The sequence below is a fragment of the Pundamilia nyererei genome, unplaced genomic scaffold (genome assembly GCF_000239375.1).
Source record: "Pundamilia nyererei isolate P.nyererei 1_Seehausen unplaced genomic scaffold, PunNye1.0 scaffold00178, whole genome shotgun sequence".
Taxonomy (NCBI): Eukaryota; Metazoa; Chordata; class Actinopteri; order Cichliformes; family Cichlidae; genus Pundamilia; species Pundamilia nyererei.
In genome coordinates this window covers 265,362-282,095 of record NW_005187579.1, presented here as the reverse complement: position 1 = coordinate 282,095, position 16,734 = coordinate 265,362, and the positions used below count along the sequence as shown (strand labels likewise).

Here is a 16,734-nt window from a genome sequence, read left to right as displayed (position 1 = left end):
TTGGTCCACTTTTATTCATTTTTTTTTTAAAGTTTTTCTTTGGTGCAAGTGAATAAATATTCATTTTCATTCATTTTAGTGAGAAATCAAAGTGTTTCGACCTCACTCCTGGTATGTCCCACTGAAGAAAAGTGCCATTGTATTAGGCAAACCCAGGTAATGGCTGTGTCTCTGTTTTCTGAGTGCTCCCCAAAATGATTTCAAAACCTGAACACGGCCCTTCTTCCTGCTTATCAGGTCGTGTCAACAGAGCACAGCAGGCTCGCTCTCAGCTCTAACTGCTGTTTATTTACCCAGAGGGAACAGTCCTTATGAAACAGCTACACCCCGTGCTGCTTAACTTGTCATGTATGGTGTTCACAGTGCACCATGAAACCCTCGTGTCCTGTCAGGGTGTGTAGGATGCAGGCCATTATGCAAAATCCCATGCTGGTTACTTCACCGTCATCACAGCTGTGGTACACTGGGAGATAACCCCCCCCCCCACACACACACACACACAAAAATGCTGTGTCGGCTTACTTGAAACATGTTACTTGAAACTCAGCAGTTTGTAAGAAATAGGTTTATTTGCATCCAAACACTCCATTTACAGAGAATAATGACAAACACCGAACTGAATAACAGGGAATGCGGCATGGGAAGATCAGTTTCTCGGTTTGGGAACGCCTCTTTTGGAATACAGACGGGAGCAGTGAAAGGATGAAGGCTCTGGTATGTGTGGGGTGGTATTGACTGTTTGGCCTCTCCTTTGAATGCCCCCATTATTTGCAAGGCTTCCCGCCCATTAAGTGTTGTGGATCTCATCGCTCAGAAAATAATTTTGTAATACTTGCGTCTCGTTGTGGGGAGACACACTGTAGTCAGTTCCCTGCTCTATACAGTCGTGTCTTTTTCCCTTTTTTTGAGTTTCTGCTTGCTCTGATCTCAGGTAGAGTTAAAATGCTGTATAAATAGAACCTGCTTGTTGAGTGGACTAAGGTTAGCGCTGCTTGACTGCTGTGAAGGATTGGACCAGATGGTTTCCCAGCATAAAGCACTGGGACACATGGGAAGACAGTATGTGGAAGGCTCCTATAGTCTCTCCATGCCCTTTCTATGTTTACCTGGTTGTTAAATCTAGATATGAAGAGCCTGTGGCTCCTTCTGGCAGCACATAAGAGAGTGATTGATACGTTATGCTTGATGAACAGGTACATCAGTGTTAACAGGGAACAGCTGTTCGTCCCAGTGAGTTTCGGCCAACTGGGTGACATTGTAAATGTGGCAGAGCTGCCTGGCACCGTGCTCCTCTGTCTCTGTTTCTGAGACAGGGTTGCACACAGGGTTGTTTTGGCAGGCGCCTTGAAGCAAATGTGGATATTTGGTGAACATTGTAGGCAGTCTTATCCCTGCTAAGCTTCTTGCCTGCTCTGATCATCCCAGGTAGCCTGGATGGTGGAGTCGTACCTCTAACAACCGTGACAGGGAGAAGAAAAGCTTTTCTATCCCAAGAAAGCTGGGAAAATATCCAAGCCTCTACCAGATTGTTGTGACACTAATTCCTCCCCAACTGATACTTTGCTCTCAAAGATACTAGACTAGTGTTAGGTGGGACACTAAAGAATAGAAAAGACCTAACCTTGCCAGGACCCTCAAGTGCTCAGTACAAGAAGAAAAAGGCGCCTTGTGAGTTTATTTTGAGTCCTTCCTTTGGCTCTCGTCTAGACGTTTACTGTGATGCTGAACCTTGGTAACGGTCTCCTCGTGGCTGTTTGTAGCGTTCCTGTTCCCACATGGATTTGCTGACACAGTTAAGGTCTCCTGTGGGGAACTAGATCAAAGGAGACATAAACTAGCTCACTAAAGAGTTGCATGACCTGGATATATAGAAACAGCGAGCTAAGGTCCGACTTATTTATAGACGCTGATTTTATGTAGGTACTGTAGCTACACCACATAACCTTAATGTAGCATGTTAATACTATTTCAGTGTCCGACTCGTTAACGTAGTGTCCTGTCATTTCACTGAAATTCAGTTCAGGGTCTCTGCATATGTAATCTGTTTTCCTCTTAATCTGTACCCTTTTGCCTTATTACTTTATGCAAACAGGGCTGTCTTTTACTCTGATTCTCTCTCTCTCTGCCTCTGCCCCCTCCCTCTTCTCTGCACTGCCTCTGTTTTCGTTGTCTGCGTGTGTTGTGCTGAGCTGGCTGTTGTCAGTCTGTGACTGTAGTTGAGCTTTGTGGTTTTTGCGTTAGTAGCACTCGGAGCGTATGGTTCTCTTTGGGCCCTGCTGACTCCGTGCCTGGTGCCTCACTGAGTATGTCCACCTGTCTCCTTACTCGGGACATACATATTTGCGCCATCGCTTTTGCCGCTCCACTGCATAGAGATGACATCACCGCTAACACACACATACAGATGGATGCATGTAGGGAACAGGGACATTAACACAGTCTCCATATGGACAAGTGGGCAGGTTCGAGCCTCTCGTCTGTCAAACAGTGCGAGTTGTTTACTGCTTGTCGAGTTGATTAGTACTCAGGCATGTGGCCTCTAATATGTCCTCATATCCTGTAGGTGATCTGTTGCCATTTTAAGCATCTAATAACAGCTTTTCTCTCTGTGCTTTTGTTTCTTTTCTTTTCAGCTGTGATTGGGTGGAGATCTTGGAGCCACGCTCCGGTGAGCGCATGTATGTGAATTTAACCACTGGCGAATGCGGCTGGGATCCTCCGCCTGGTGTTTCTGTCCGCCAGGCAGACGGCAACCAGTGGTGGGAGTTGTTTGACCCCCACAGTGGCCGCTTCTACTACTACAACTCCGCAGGACGCCGCACAGTCTGGCATCGACCCCAGGGAGCTGATATAGTGCCCCTCTCCCAGCTGCAGGCCATGAAACGATGCAGCGAGGCCAGGCAGCCTGGAGCGGGTGTGGATAGGCACCACCATGGGACCTCAGGGAGTGTCAGCAGCGTAGGGAGCCAGGGGCGTTGCACCCCTCTACCTGAGCGGGACAGGGACAGCCCTCTCCCTCGAGCCTTGGAGTCCAACGACGAAACTGCCAACCCTGAACTGGACCTGGCAGCAGACAGCAGATCTCAGGGAGATGGTAGCAGCACCGAACACAGCACAGATGGTGGTAAAGACCCGCAGAGGTAAGCCTGACTAAACCTTAAGTAGCCTTCTACAGCATGTCTGGAAAGAGAATTGTGCTTAATCATTAGCGGCTCATATTACCTAGAGAAAAGTGGTGCAATGTGATAGCCATCAGTGCATGTGCCATACCCAATTGTAAAGGCTTTCAAACGGTTATGCTATGAGAACTTGCAGGATTATTTTGACTGTTGACCACTTGGGCTGGACTCAAACTGCTTTCTTGTTTTCATTCTCACTTATCTGAACATTCCATATGTCCCATGTTTCCATAGTATTGCCTGTGAACCATGCTCAGCCATTTCAGCAAATCGCTACCAAATGGGGAAAATGGTCAGTTATATTACAGAGCATGACATTTCCCCTCACGCTAGGGTTACTGGTGCAGAACGGGCCCTAACAGTAAGTCATTCAGAGACCCCATCATGTGCTTTGCTTTGTGGCCTCATCCAAACCACCGTCTCTTCCCTCCAAGCTGGATTCCACACATGCCACTTCTGTTTCCCCTGGCACATGGCCACTGAGGCCATCTTAGTGTCCTTCTGTGCGCTCACCGCCACCCTGCTCCACTGCGCTCTGCTCCTCTCTGCCCCAGCCCTCATTTCATTTTCCTAAAACAAATTTCAGCCCCTGGTTATCATAGACTGTAACGCCTCTTACATGCATGCATGAGAGGCATGTGAGAGAGTGTTGTCTGTGGTTAATAACAAGCAGAGCCACTATATTCGAACTGCTTGTAAACAAGGTTGACCCTGCCAGGTTTCTGTGGCTCTAGGCTTTGCTTCTGCCACACTTTTGCCTTCAGGAGTTTGCTCCTTTGACCCTTTAAGAGTAATTAAAGCTGGTGGGGAAACTAATTAGTTAAGCGTTGCTGCTGAACGGCAGTGCTGGCGGCCCCGTTGTTTTTTGTGTGTGGGCAGTGTTAAAACTCCTCACAGGGTCCCACTCTGCCCCAGTGATTCAACCTTTCCCAGAACCCTTTCTGTCTTTCTTAAAACACTGGCCAGCTGTGTTCAGCCGAGTTAGGATCAGGAGTCTTTAGCTCACTGGGGATTGATACCCTACTTAGCCATATGGCCCATCACGTGCTCACCAGCCTGTGTCTCTTAGCAGGTAATGAGAAACCACGACAAAAGACACAAAGAGGGTAGAATGTGACAACTCAAAATGGATAAAAACAAACTCGGAGAGACGCTTGTTTTCAATTAGCGGTGCACTTTATTAATAATGACAGGAAGAAATGTGTGAGAAGAGTTGGGGGAGTCACAGTGGTTTGAGTTGGGTTGGAGTCATGTCATGAAATTTTATCCTGGATTTCAAGTATTTTGAAAACAAGATAATTGAGATAAAGTGATTATTGTACCACATTTATTTTCACAATGTGGCTTCTGTCCACAATCACAGATCTCCTCTGCTGGTCTCTTAACTTTTTTCCATTTATTTTCATATGAATTTTCTGTCAAGTTTGAGGAAATAAGCTCTTAAAAGTAATGTTTTTAAGCTCATTAAATGTATGAACCTCTGAAAGGGATTGGTAATTGTTTTAAATGTTGGCGCACATATTGAGCAAATCTGAATGTTGTTTTTTTACCATAAACGAGCAACCCAAAGTTTGAGCTTTGCTAGTTTATCTAACACCCATCTTTTTTTTTCTCCCTTTCTTGCCATTCTCCTTCCTGTCACAACTTGTCACTTTCCTAAGACATTGCGTTCATTGCGTTAAGTCTGTTTTTGCATCATAGTTTTCTTCTTTTTCAGAGGGTTTTTATTCACTTCTGACCTTTGAAAACAATGCTATACATTGCAGAGATGGGTCTGTTCCAGTTTTTCCACTGCTGGTGGGCTTTTGTTTCAAGCTATTAATAAATCTGTTCAAAATAGTTTCCAAAGTTTTCAAACAACACACCCTGTACTATAATATTATTCCAGCCTGATAGATGCAGTTTCCCCTTACTGTGTGGCTCATATCTGTATTTTTCTTAGTTTGTGATCATAGGAAGTGAAAGCACATGAACTAACTACCTGCGTGCCCAATTTGTTACTCATTGGCCGAGTCTTATCACATGTCATGGGAATTTTTTTAAAAGTGTTTTAGTCTAGAGCTCATCTGGGAAGTACCGAGCTCTTCAGAGATAAACATGCCAACTACTTTCAGTTATGGCCAGGAAGGCGTGACTAACTGATCTTTTTCATGATGCAGCAGACAAAGGTGTCATATGCCAGATGGCTTAAAACATCTGTCTTGAATTTCACTTAGCTGTTTAATGCATGTGCAGGTCTGTGCTGTCATTAACCAGGTAACATGTGTGGGAGATTTGACTCTAGAAAGTGTGTGTGACCTGAGTGTATGTGTGTGGGCTCCCTCCATGGAGGAGACCTGCTGAGGCTGGGAAGATGTTATAAGTCTGCAGAGGACACGTGACAGCCAGACAACCCAGAAATGAACCGAGGTGGTTCACATCAGGGTCGCAGCACTCTTTTGCCTCTCGTGCCACCCTGGGGTGTATAATAGACCACTAATAGGAACAAAGGCTTTCTCTTAAAACCCCGCTATCCCCTCAGTCAACTGAACGCTTTCTCTGAGCTGGAAGTGTAGGTATGCTGACTAGAGAAGAACGCCCAATAACTTGAATGTGCCCTCTCATTTAGCCCTGTAATGATATAGCGGTGCACCAGCAATTCAGTCAAAGCATGTCACGTTGACATTAGACACTTAAAAGTCGCCTTTCCTTGCTTTGGATTTGTGAAGATGCAGAAAAATGCCATTTTCTATCTGAGTACCAGAGTGTACGCAGTTATGTTCAAGCTTATACCAAAGCTTCTACACATCAAAGAGGAGTCGGCACAGCTGCTTTTACGAGTGTGCACTGACTTTACTTAAAGGGATGTTGGGTTTCTTGTAGTCTGATTTATTTTCAGGAAGCCAGGGGACCAACTTTTAAAAATATTCCCCATGAACTGACGAGAAGTGAAAAACAGAATTGGAAACGTTTTCTTTAAATTTCTCTTTCACTTTGTGTTGGGAATTTGTTGAAAGGGATTTTTTCAAAATTAACCACACACTCAAAAACAAAAGCATAAAAAGGCTAAAAGCACAACCGGCTTCCCCTCATATAGTTGTGACTCACTGGCAGTGAATCATGTGGGAGAAATCACCAGTGGGTTTATTTAGGAAATGAGGAGACGTCTTATAGGGTCGATAACGTTTTTAAGTTTTTTAATGAGTCACACATTGTGTGCCTGTTGACTGCCAGAGCAGAAGCTCCTTATGCTTTTCATCTCCTGCCACTGTGAGGATGTAGCCACAACATACATACTGGACAGACTTGTTTCATCTCTACACTCGTGGTGTGGTAAGCTCTTTTTTTTAAAAGATTTTTGCAGATGGTGTTGTAAGTCTGCCTGTAACAATAAAGGTTTTCTCTCTTTTTTTCCCACATCTACATAAAAGTAATACTGTGGGGAAAAAGGTTGAACTTGTAATCCTGTACTTTGGTCTGGTTAGCATCGACAGGGTGCTTGTTTAGTTTTATTCTACGCTCGTTCTCTTACGGTTTCCTTCTGTGTTTTCCATACGTTTATGGCTTTCTTGAACTAAATCACAGAGCTAGTCTTGTGTGTCTCGCTGACACAGTTTATTCAAAAGTCTCTCCTGCTGTGTTTGAGATATCATTGAAGCCTTCCTTTTAATGTTAACTTTCCTCTCAGGTTCTGTGATGGTATATTTTGACTGTTTTCATGAAGAACTCAAGGCAGCACATGTGAGCTGCTTGAGGCATAATTCTGACTATCTCAGATTCTCAGATGACTTGAAATATCAAAGATGGGTTGTTGGGTTTTTTGCTTAAAGAGTTTCCACTATAGTACTTTATTTTATCACTCTGATCTTTTACTGTTAGAGACTGACTATGAAAGGGTCTGTGTGTGTGTTTAGATGTGTGAACAGGCAGCTGTTTTAATAATGTCATACATGCTGTGCTATAATTTGACTCCTCAGAAAAGGAGTCGCAGATATACTTTCAAATTCCTGGGGCGAGTCTCTCTGGAATTTACTTGGGTTTGGCCTTACACTTTCCCCTCAGAACGAATCTAGTGGTTGTCCTTTGACCTATCCCGGCACTCCCCATTAGTTCAGGCTTCGAGAGCCACAGACGGACACAGCTGGTAGGCGTCTTGGTTCATAGTAGGGACGTGTGTCACTTCAGCTGTTTCAGGACAACTGGGCTCTCTCAAGGTATCTTGTAGGAAGTGAAATGCTTAAAGCTTTGCTCTTCATGTGTGTTAATTTAATTATTTTTTTATATGATGGGCTATTCACAAGCGGGACGTAGAATGAGCTTTGAACCCTGACGTAGTGGATACAGCATTGTCCTCTGCGAATCTTTGTCTTTTTTAGTTTCCTTCCTCCACGCAGATCGCAGTGATCCCATTGGTCTGTGCTCCGAGGTGTTTGTGTAGCAGAAGCTTGGCCTGTGCGACCTCATTTCCTCTTCCTGTCCAGCCAATGTTAATAATAACCCGTGCTTTTCAGACCCCCACTATTCTCAGGAGGAATATAAGAACTTCCAAATCCATATCCGGCAAAATGACTCAGCTGATGGCTTTTCCAACAACTGTTAGTCTATGTTTAAAAGAAAAGAGAAATGGATCTCCTGACAGCCGTGTTCCCGTAGCAGCACAGAAGATCACAGGGACAAATGTTAGTATTCAGAAACGTGACAGTGGTGTCTTGGACTGTGTATATGGGGGAGGCAAAAGAGCTGCTTACACTTATTCAAATTTGCTGATTTGTTTCCCAGGTCAGATTATGCAGTTGTTTTCACAAAGGCAGAATAAAATAACCTTGTGTTATTTTACATATCTCTGTCTTCTTGTAAGTCTCACATGCTAACTGATGGAAAGGCTTTCAAATGCATTCAGTATGCTATTCATGTGTTAACATGCGTCGCATGCAGCTATCTTTTGTGCCCATGACGTAGCTGAAATGGAAATTCCCTGTTTGCAAACACTGGTAGATTCTAATAAATCTAGAGAGCTCTTACACTCCCAATGATGATTATAATGTCTTTCTAACAACTGTGATAAATTGCTGTGCATAATCCCCTCCTGCAGCTAATGTTCAGTAAACACCTGACCAGCAGGCTACCAGCAGGCAACACACCCTTTTTAAACAACTTTGATTGTTGTTCAAATGAGGTCCAGGCCTGTTTAGTGTTACGTAAGAGCCCGAATGACTAGAGGTGGAAGATGGGTCGTTGTCTTCCCCTTTCTTGATCTCAATGGCTGTCGTTGACAGAGGCGTTTCCCTGACGATGGCACAGCCATGCATTGTGTTAGGCTCCCCCACAATGCCACAAAGGCCCCTAAATGAGCCCTGAGGAATTCTAGCCTTCCCGCTCATTCCCTTGCTGCACTCTCCCACGACTAATCCCCACCCCTTCTCATTTACACATGCTCACACTATTCTCTCTTGGTCTGTTCAACCCTCAGCCATCACCAGCAAAAGTCTTCCCATTTAAGCCAGCTGTTACTGTTGTAGTTTCTCACAATTTTACTGTGTTTGTCTTTCATTTGGTTCAGATGTCATATTCATACTTTAGCTCACTAGAGCTGTTTTGATATGCAAATGCTGGAGTTGTGTAATGAGATTAAGGGTTTTAAACAGAGATGGAAAGCACTGTACAGCTTTTCTATTGGAGTTTGAGCCTCCGCACGAACTTGATGGTTGTCGCACCGAACCCCGTTGGCATCTAACATAATGCGCCAGGGCAGCACACGATGCATGTACTACACCTTTTCTGAGCCTGGGTGGAACAATAGCAGGCAAATAAAAAAAGAAAGAAGAGCTTAGCCAAGAGAACTGATAGGTTTCGCTTTTATTTTTGTTGTTATTATTTTTATCTTGACAGTTGTTCACTTCTACAAACTGTCAGCAGTTGTTTTAATCCACAAGGGAAATGATGCTGCTGAATTAATCGGAGGTTGTTGTGTTTTATTGAATGTGTGGACACAGGAGTAAAGGGTAATATTTTATTTGACGTAAAGTTGGCTTTTGACCATGAAGATAAAGAAAAGTGTACAGGGCTGCTTAGGTCTAAAGATTATTTGGTTTCCATCTATAAAGTCAGACGTATTAGAAAGTCTTTATAAGCCCTCTTCCGGCCTTTGGCACAGCATGTGAACATTGCATTAGGCATTTCCTGTTTGTATTGTATATGGAGAAACCCTCTCTCCAAACCTCCCCAGGCAGGAAGTAGTGGTCACTACTATGTCAGAGTCAATCCTCATTAAGTTTGTGACTCTCCCAGAAGGAATACAGAAGACGGATTAATGTTTTAGACTGGTGTATATACGAAGACCAGTTGTGATAAAAGCTCTGTTTCATGTGTGAGAGGTGTTGCTACAGCATACCAGTGCTAAACCGTCACCTGTGTGTCACGTACTGAGGTGGCAATCATTTTTGTGTCACCTCCCCCAGAGTGAGAAAACACGGGCTGTTTCAAAGAGCACACACAGGGATTTCACATGTTTACAGCTGTCACCTTGTCACCACTGGGTGGTGTGGGGTGATTCTCATCCATCAGAGTTCGTCTTCACACGTGTCTGTCTGTGAGTCTTTTATTTAGGCTGTAAAGGGTCTCGATTGTTTTTGGGAAGGCAGAGGTCTTGTGGCGTTCCCTCCGTCAGTGCTTGGGTCGTGGGGGGCAGACAGTGTTCTGGTGCTGGGGCCAGGTGGCTGAGTCCCAGCTGTTTACAGGCTCTGCACGCATGGTGAGTCTGTGGGACTGGTCAAAGATGAAAACAAGTTTATATTCAAAAGGCTGAGATGGTGTGACTCACACTATAGAGGAGGGTGGCACAGGGTCTAAAGAGAGAGAGGACTGAGCTGTAGCGAGGAGAACTAAAGGAAGTTTGCCGTTGGCTGGAGGACCTCAGGGGAATCGTTTAAGTATTGTTCCAGAGTTGTGGGGTGGAGAGGGGGGGGGGTCCCTCTGCCTCTTTCTCTCCTCCCTCTGCGTCCTCTTCCTGCCGTTACAGCCAGACTTTCTTCTGAGTCCCAGTACACTTGGAAAAGGGAAGCCATTGAACATTGGTTTTGTCTCTCCACTGATCTGCGTTTGTGTTGGATTTACCGGGACATAAGGCGATTAGCTTTGATGTAATCAATTACCCCGCTGAATCTTAAATAGTGATTAAAGGAAAGGAGGGTAAGTGTTCTTTGCCTACCTTTAAACTTATTTACCTCTTTGAACATTGATTGAGCAAGAAGATACTCTGAGCTTGTTTGTTTAGTGTTGCTACACATGACTTCCTCGGACCAGGCACCGTCTGTGTCCAAGCATGCATGTATGTGCAACAGTGCCGGCTTTAGACGCTCACTGGTTTAAGAGGGCAAGTTTCTGATCAACTGTGGAATGAAAAGTCCTGATTACTGTGGAAGATTATGAGGCAGCAGCAGACCAGAACAGTGTGACCAGATTGATGGCAGATTGTTTTACATTGCTGGGATTAGCAGTGGGTCATTGGTTTATAAGTTAGCCTGGCCTCTCAGCCAAGTTCAACTTCAAGTAAGTTGCACTTTGAACCCGAGTCAAGATATCATCTGCCCACTGCTGCAATCCTGACTTTTCTCAGATCAACCTCTTTTCCCATGGTCACAGTTGCTATTCTAGTGTTTCAAATGTTTTTCAAGACTTAAAAATATCAAATATTACACATAGCTGAACTTACTATGTTCTCCAGACATCTGAGACAAGCGTGAGGAGGAATGGATGTGTTTCAGTGAAATATGTTCAGAGAGTCATTATTTTTAGCCTCTTTAGCTACAACACACACTAAAGTTATTGTCTCATGCTTTGGCATGGCTATTATGACTGCCAGACTAAAAATGGAGTTAAGTATTTGGAGGTCAGTGAAATGTTTGGAGAAGAATGTGTGGATTGCTGCAGATTTTTTTCCCCAGCCCTGTCAGCAGTGAATATTTCAGAGTAGAGGAAACCTAGCCAGTGGCTGTATGACTGCATACATATGATTACATGATTTTTACTTCCTCTTGATGTTTGGGTTTATATTTAGACTTGATTATTTGTCTGATCTCATTGTGTGCATGTTTTCCCCTTTTCAGGGATACTTCTCAAAGATGGCAGCCAGCACCTGGTTCTAAGGCAGCCATGTTGGTGAAGGTGAACAGCATGAGCCGCACCCAGCCCAACCCAGCAATCCAGCAAAACCTCCAGCAAAATAAAGCCAATACCTTCACCCTCCACACCTCCTGCAACAAGGCCCAAGGCGGACAGTTCAGCTCTGCACAGGGATATAAAACAGCCCCTTCCGGCAAAATGACAGGTGACACACGTCAGGCCCATCACCTGAGAAAAGCCAGCAACGGCAGCTTTTGTTTGGTGACGTCAGACAGTAGCCATCCCAGTCCACTCCTTCACAGGTCACAGACGAGCACACCACGCCCCGTCTCTCCCCATTATGGCTGCACTGCTCCAATCTATGATGAGCCAGTTTCGGAGTGCCCTATATATGATGAACCCCCCACAGACATGGAGGTGGAGGGGGCACACTTGTACAATGGACAACTTCTGTCTCGTTTGACACCTACCCATAGTCTCCAGAAACCCAGACTCCTCCAGCAACCTGCTTCATCTCATCCAGGGTCCAGACACAAGAGAAATCCTTCTGCTTCCGACTACAGCCCAGCTGGCCTGGAGTGTATCAAGCACATGGTCAACGTGGACCCCAAACAGGGGCTTCTATCCAGCTCTCCTGTGCCCACGCGTTCCCCTTCACCTACCTCCAGGCAAGACCCTGTATTGACGCAGCCTCAACCGTATCCACATCCCCACACTCACTCTTTACAGCAGGGTCGAGGTCAGTTAAGGGACAGGGAACCAGGAACGCCAGGCCCAAGTTCACTGGACAAGAAACAAAGCTGGCGGGTCCTGGAGGCCACTGTGCAGCGTGCCATGGAGGCTCGGCACAGCAGGCAGAGCAGCCAGGCCTCTCAGGACTTCCCCTCCTCGACCCCGCAGGCCACAGCAAACTATCAAGACTCTGGTTACTCCACTGGCCCCTCCCCGAGTCTCAGGCGAAAGAGCAGGAGAAGGGTGGGAGCCGGTGGTGGTGCAGGAGGTAGGCCAGGGTCAGTAGGCAGCAGTGGGGAGCTGTGCGCCCTCAATGAGAGGTTGATGGCCGAAATGAGGGAGGTGGTAAGTCGCTCCAACACAATGAGAGAGGTGAGAGCAGGACTGGATCCAGAGATGGGGGAGAGGGTTGTTGTAGCTCGGACACGCTCCCCCGCAGACTCACTTAGGTGGTACGGAGGAGGAGGAGGAGGGGGACGGGGGTCGGCAGGAAGGTGTGCATCTCGAGAAGACCTCACTGGAGGCCCCCGGACAATGAAAGGGGCAAGTACCTGTGACAACCCAGCCCTGACTCCTCTGGAAATGCCAGGGAGGCAGAAAAGAACTTATGAAAAGGTGGATACCTTGGAGTTGAGTGTCAATAGCCAGGCCAGCCTGTCGTCACCAGAGACCCCAGGACCACCCTCCCAGGTAACCCCCTTATGTTTCTGTGTGTATTTGTGGGTCTGTGGGTGGGTTGGTGAATGAGTGACGCAAACAGCAAAAAGTTTATTTTGTTACAAACAACTACTTACGATTGTAAGATAAGGGCTCTTATCCAGTGTTTTGATACTTTGCTGTTTGATTAAGAGATCAACTGTTTTTGTGTGGTCTGTTTTCCTCAGCAGGTGTGCTTGGATTCAGCTTTGTTCAGTTTGAGCGCTGGTTACTGATATTTGTCGAGAATCAATATCTTAGGAGGAAAAATAAATCAGTTTCACTGTCAAATGAATATTTAGCTGCTGCTTTTATATCATCAAGTTTGTATGTTCTGTGAGAGCTGTGAGTGACAGACAATATTTTGCAGTAATATTCTTCTTTACTATTAGGTCCAGTTATATATTTTTTAAACATAATTTGGTATTTTTTTTTATTATGAGGTCTTATGGCTTATTAAAAGGTATCCATAAAAAAATTGCTGTGAAAATGGAAAAACAAATTTCTGACCTCTATTTGGACTAATGTAAGTAGCATAGCAGCCAGTTCCAAGGTCTGCTTCTTCTAATCAACAGGCACACACCTCATGCATCCGTAAATGTTAAAATCTCTATATAAAGCCGTTTAAGTTCGCCTCTGCAACCCACAGTGATTAATGTTTGATGCAGCGGTTGCGTCTGGGATGAAAACAATAGGCCTAATCCGTTTCTTTGAGAAGAAATTAGAGGATTTTGTGAGTAATGCCTCTTACATTCCAGTCTTGAGTGCCTAAATGTCCCCAGGACATTTGACAGTGAGCAGGCTGAGCACCGCTGACAATAATGGCCACAATCCCAGCAATAGCTGTCATCCTCTTACCACCGTCCATCTGCCCTGCCCTGCAGGTACTGTATACTCACATGCCAGCTCTGTGCTTGGGCATCTGGGGCCCATGCCAGGCCAGAAAGATTCAGGACATGGCTTCCCTTGGTCAGGAAGGAGAGCCACTGTGGCCCATATGGCCCATGTTTGGCAAGGAGTTACAAGGCGGACTGGTACCACGGCTTATTGGTACCACTGTAGCTATAGTCTGCTTGACAACAGCCAAGGCCCCCTAAGTCTGTCCTGGAATGTTCTTCAGACCTGCTGTTATGTCACTCATAGATTATAGCTGGTTATGTGTAATTACAAAAACTCTACTCTAGAAAATGTAGTGCTAGAGTTCTTTTCTTTTCAAAGAATGCACTGGAACAATTTTTACAGAAACAATCCTTTTCTGTTCCCACTGTTCCCTGTACTGATCCGTCTGTTAACTAAACAGTTTAATTTACTGAAATGAGTCTTTTACATAGTAAAATGTATTCTCTACTTCATCAAGCATTCAATTTGTTCATTTCATCTAGTACTATTTTAAAGCTGTAGTGGATTCCTTTTAAAGCCAAATCACAGACCTGCTTTATTTGACTGAGAAACAAAAATCTGAAACCCAGCTTGTCTGGCACTCATCACTTCCATAGTACCGCAGGGTCTCGTTAAAGACATGTCAATGCTTTTTAGGTCCCATTAGTAAATCTGAGCTTTGATTTTGGCTCAGGGTTTGTGTTGTTCTTGGCTGTTTGGGGGATATGCGTCGGTTACTGGATTCCTGTATTAAGAGAGCCAAGGTGCTCCTTTCACATTTACATGGCCACGAACTCAACCTCAGGGATCACAGGGAAGTCTTGTGCAGAACATAGATGTAAGTCAGTTAGTGTTAAAAAAAAGATTCTTTTTTTGTTTGTTTTTTGGTGCCACTACGTGCTCACCTACTGTTCAGGACAGGGTTCATAAGGATTTGTGGAGATTTCTTCCTGTTTCAGTTCTTTGCTGGCATTAGGGAATAAATGTGCCAGTCCTGCAACAGTCCCCCCTCGAGTCCCAGCACTGCAGAGCCGAGCATAGTAGGCAGAAAGCAGCCTGCCTCTCAAAGGCTGCAGCTGCATGCACACAGTTTGCATATTTGCTGCACTCTTGCCTCACATCCTCTCTCCTTTACTTCCTCTGTCCCATGTCCACCCCGTGTCCTCCCTGCAGGCCAGCACCCTAGAGCTGCAGGCTCAGTTGGAGAGCAGAAAGAAAGGCATGGTGGATGGACGGACTGCTTCCCTGGGCCCCCACCGCCCCACCAACCACGACAACGCAGAAGGAGGTGATGGTGCGGGTGGAAGAGTAGGAGGGTCTGCCTACCAACTATCCTACGCCACCCTGCGGCAGCCCCCACCTCCTGACATTGGCATGGAGGACTGGGCCAGCAAGCATCTCAACATGCACACCCAGGGACTCTTCCGGCGCCGGGTCTCCATCGCCAACATGCTGTCTTGGAACCGCGGGTCCATCAAAAAGCCCATGCTCATCACCAGCAATCGCGCTGTCAGGAAGGAGGCCTGCGAGATGTTCAAGCTCGTCCAAGCTTACATGGGAGACAGGCCCTCACGTCTCGACCGCCGTCACTGCGCCCTGCTTATCATTACCAAGTGCTGGGACATGCCGGGGCTGCGGGACGAACTGTACGTGCAGTTGGTGAGGCAAACCACAGGCAACTCCAGCCCCAGAAGTTTGGCAGCAGGCTGGGAGCTGATGGCCGTCAGCTTGGCCTTCTTTGCCCCCTCCCCAAAGTTCCGCTGTTACCTGGAAGGCTACATACAGAGACACACGGAGCCAACCAACGACAAGAAATGTGAGTCTCAGACTGAGCAGCAGGGTGGGTCACCTTTCTTTCTTCTGTACCTCCCTGTGTTGTCTGATTAAAGTAGTTCCTGTTTTTTTTTAATAGTTCTCATGTGTTCCTCCTTCCCCTTCTATTTCCCATTCGGATTATATTTCTGTTTTGTCCAAATGATCAAGTGTAGTATGATGAGGTGTGATCTTACTACTGGCTCTGTTTTTATCTAACTGATATTTATTTGACCTTTGCTATTGTGTGTGTGTTTCGTAGTGACCCAATTCATACTGGAACAACAGGAACTAAAGCTTAAGAAGAATTCAAAGTCCAGAAAGAAGCGAAAACAGAATTCAGAGGAGGAAGAAGGTACATTTTTTTTGTTTATGTCCCTTTCAGTCCAACATATTACTTTTTGAAACAGTTTTTCCCATTTGGTCATGGTTATCTCTTGGACAGGGCGGGGGAATAAGTTTAAAGATGTTTTTCTACTCTCTTTAAAACATGTCTGGAGTCCAAGCAGAGCAAGCCATTACAAATCAAATATATCAGTCCCTGCAGAGTGACCACTCTGAGTGGGATGGAAAATGCAGCACTGTGCAGTTTGTCGGTCGAGTACATGCTGATGTACTTGCCGGCACCATGAATGGCTTCTTAGAGAGTTGAGCTGAAAAACAGTAGGATGAGAATTTCATGGGGCCCTGGACACAATTGGCCACACTGTGATTCGTATCAGCGGCCTCTCTCTCTCTCTCCCTGCCACTTGTTTGTCAGACGGCCTTTTAAGTGGATAGCTACTCATCTGCACGTGCCCTCATTAGACCAACCCACACTGCCAGCTCTGGTGATGATGTCACCAGAGAGGAACCCAATCTTTTCAACAACAGCGGCTACACGCTTTGTACTTCACTGACTCAGGGCTTTACGCTGGAAAACCTCAAGCTGACTAATGGGTCAAAGAGAAAGCCCACTGAACCTCGCTGAGTAACTCTAATGGCCAAAAAGAATCCCGATGACCGCCAACAAGCAGAAAAACAGTATGAAGAAAGCTGCTGTTTGTGTGGCGGGTTACAGAGCTGGAACACGCACTTTGTGTTTTGACTAGCTCAACAAGCAGCTGTGAGCAGCAGGTGTGGAAACATCTACACGTTTGGGATCAGAAGTAGGGCTGTTTTCAGCCAGCACTTGGAGGAGCATTTTGCAAATAATGACGAAGACGAGACATAAGCCTTCTCTTTATTTTAATGACTCTGTTTTTGTTGTTGTTAAGTTTCCCTTCAGTCTATGTGTAGACAGGTGTCATGCCGTTCTCAGCCTGGTACGGTACACTCAAGCTCTTAATGAGCTCAT

At 45.6% G+C, this 16,734-nt stretch overlaps 1 protein-coding gene across 2 annotated transcripts in view; it reads left to right on the top strand.

Annotated features, from left to right (window-relative positions):
* The window catches only part of arhgap46a (Rho GTPase activating protein 46a), a 29,965-nt gene that overhangs the window by 8,157 nt on the left and 5,074 nt on the right, over positions 1-16,734 (top strand). The window contains exons 2-5 of one of the 2 annotated variants that reach the window (XM_005746406.2): positions 2,634-3,140; positions 11,264-12,701; positions 14,760-15,402; positions 15,661-15,753. In XM_005746406.2, the coding sequence (XP_005746463.1) occupies positions 2,634-3,140; positions 11,264-12,701; positions 14,760-15,402; positions 15,661-15,753 (2,681 nt within the window). Of the gene's footprint in view, positions 1-2,633; positions 3,141-11,263; positions 12,702-14,759; positions 15,427-15,660; positions 15,754-16,734 lie in introns of both variants that reach the window. The other variant, XM_013914217.1, reaches the window with a different exon arrangement.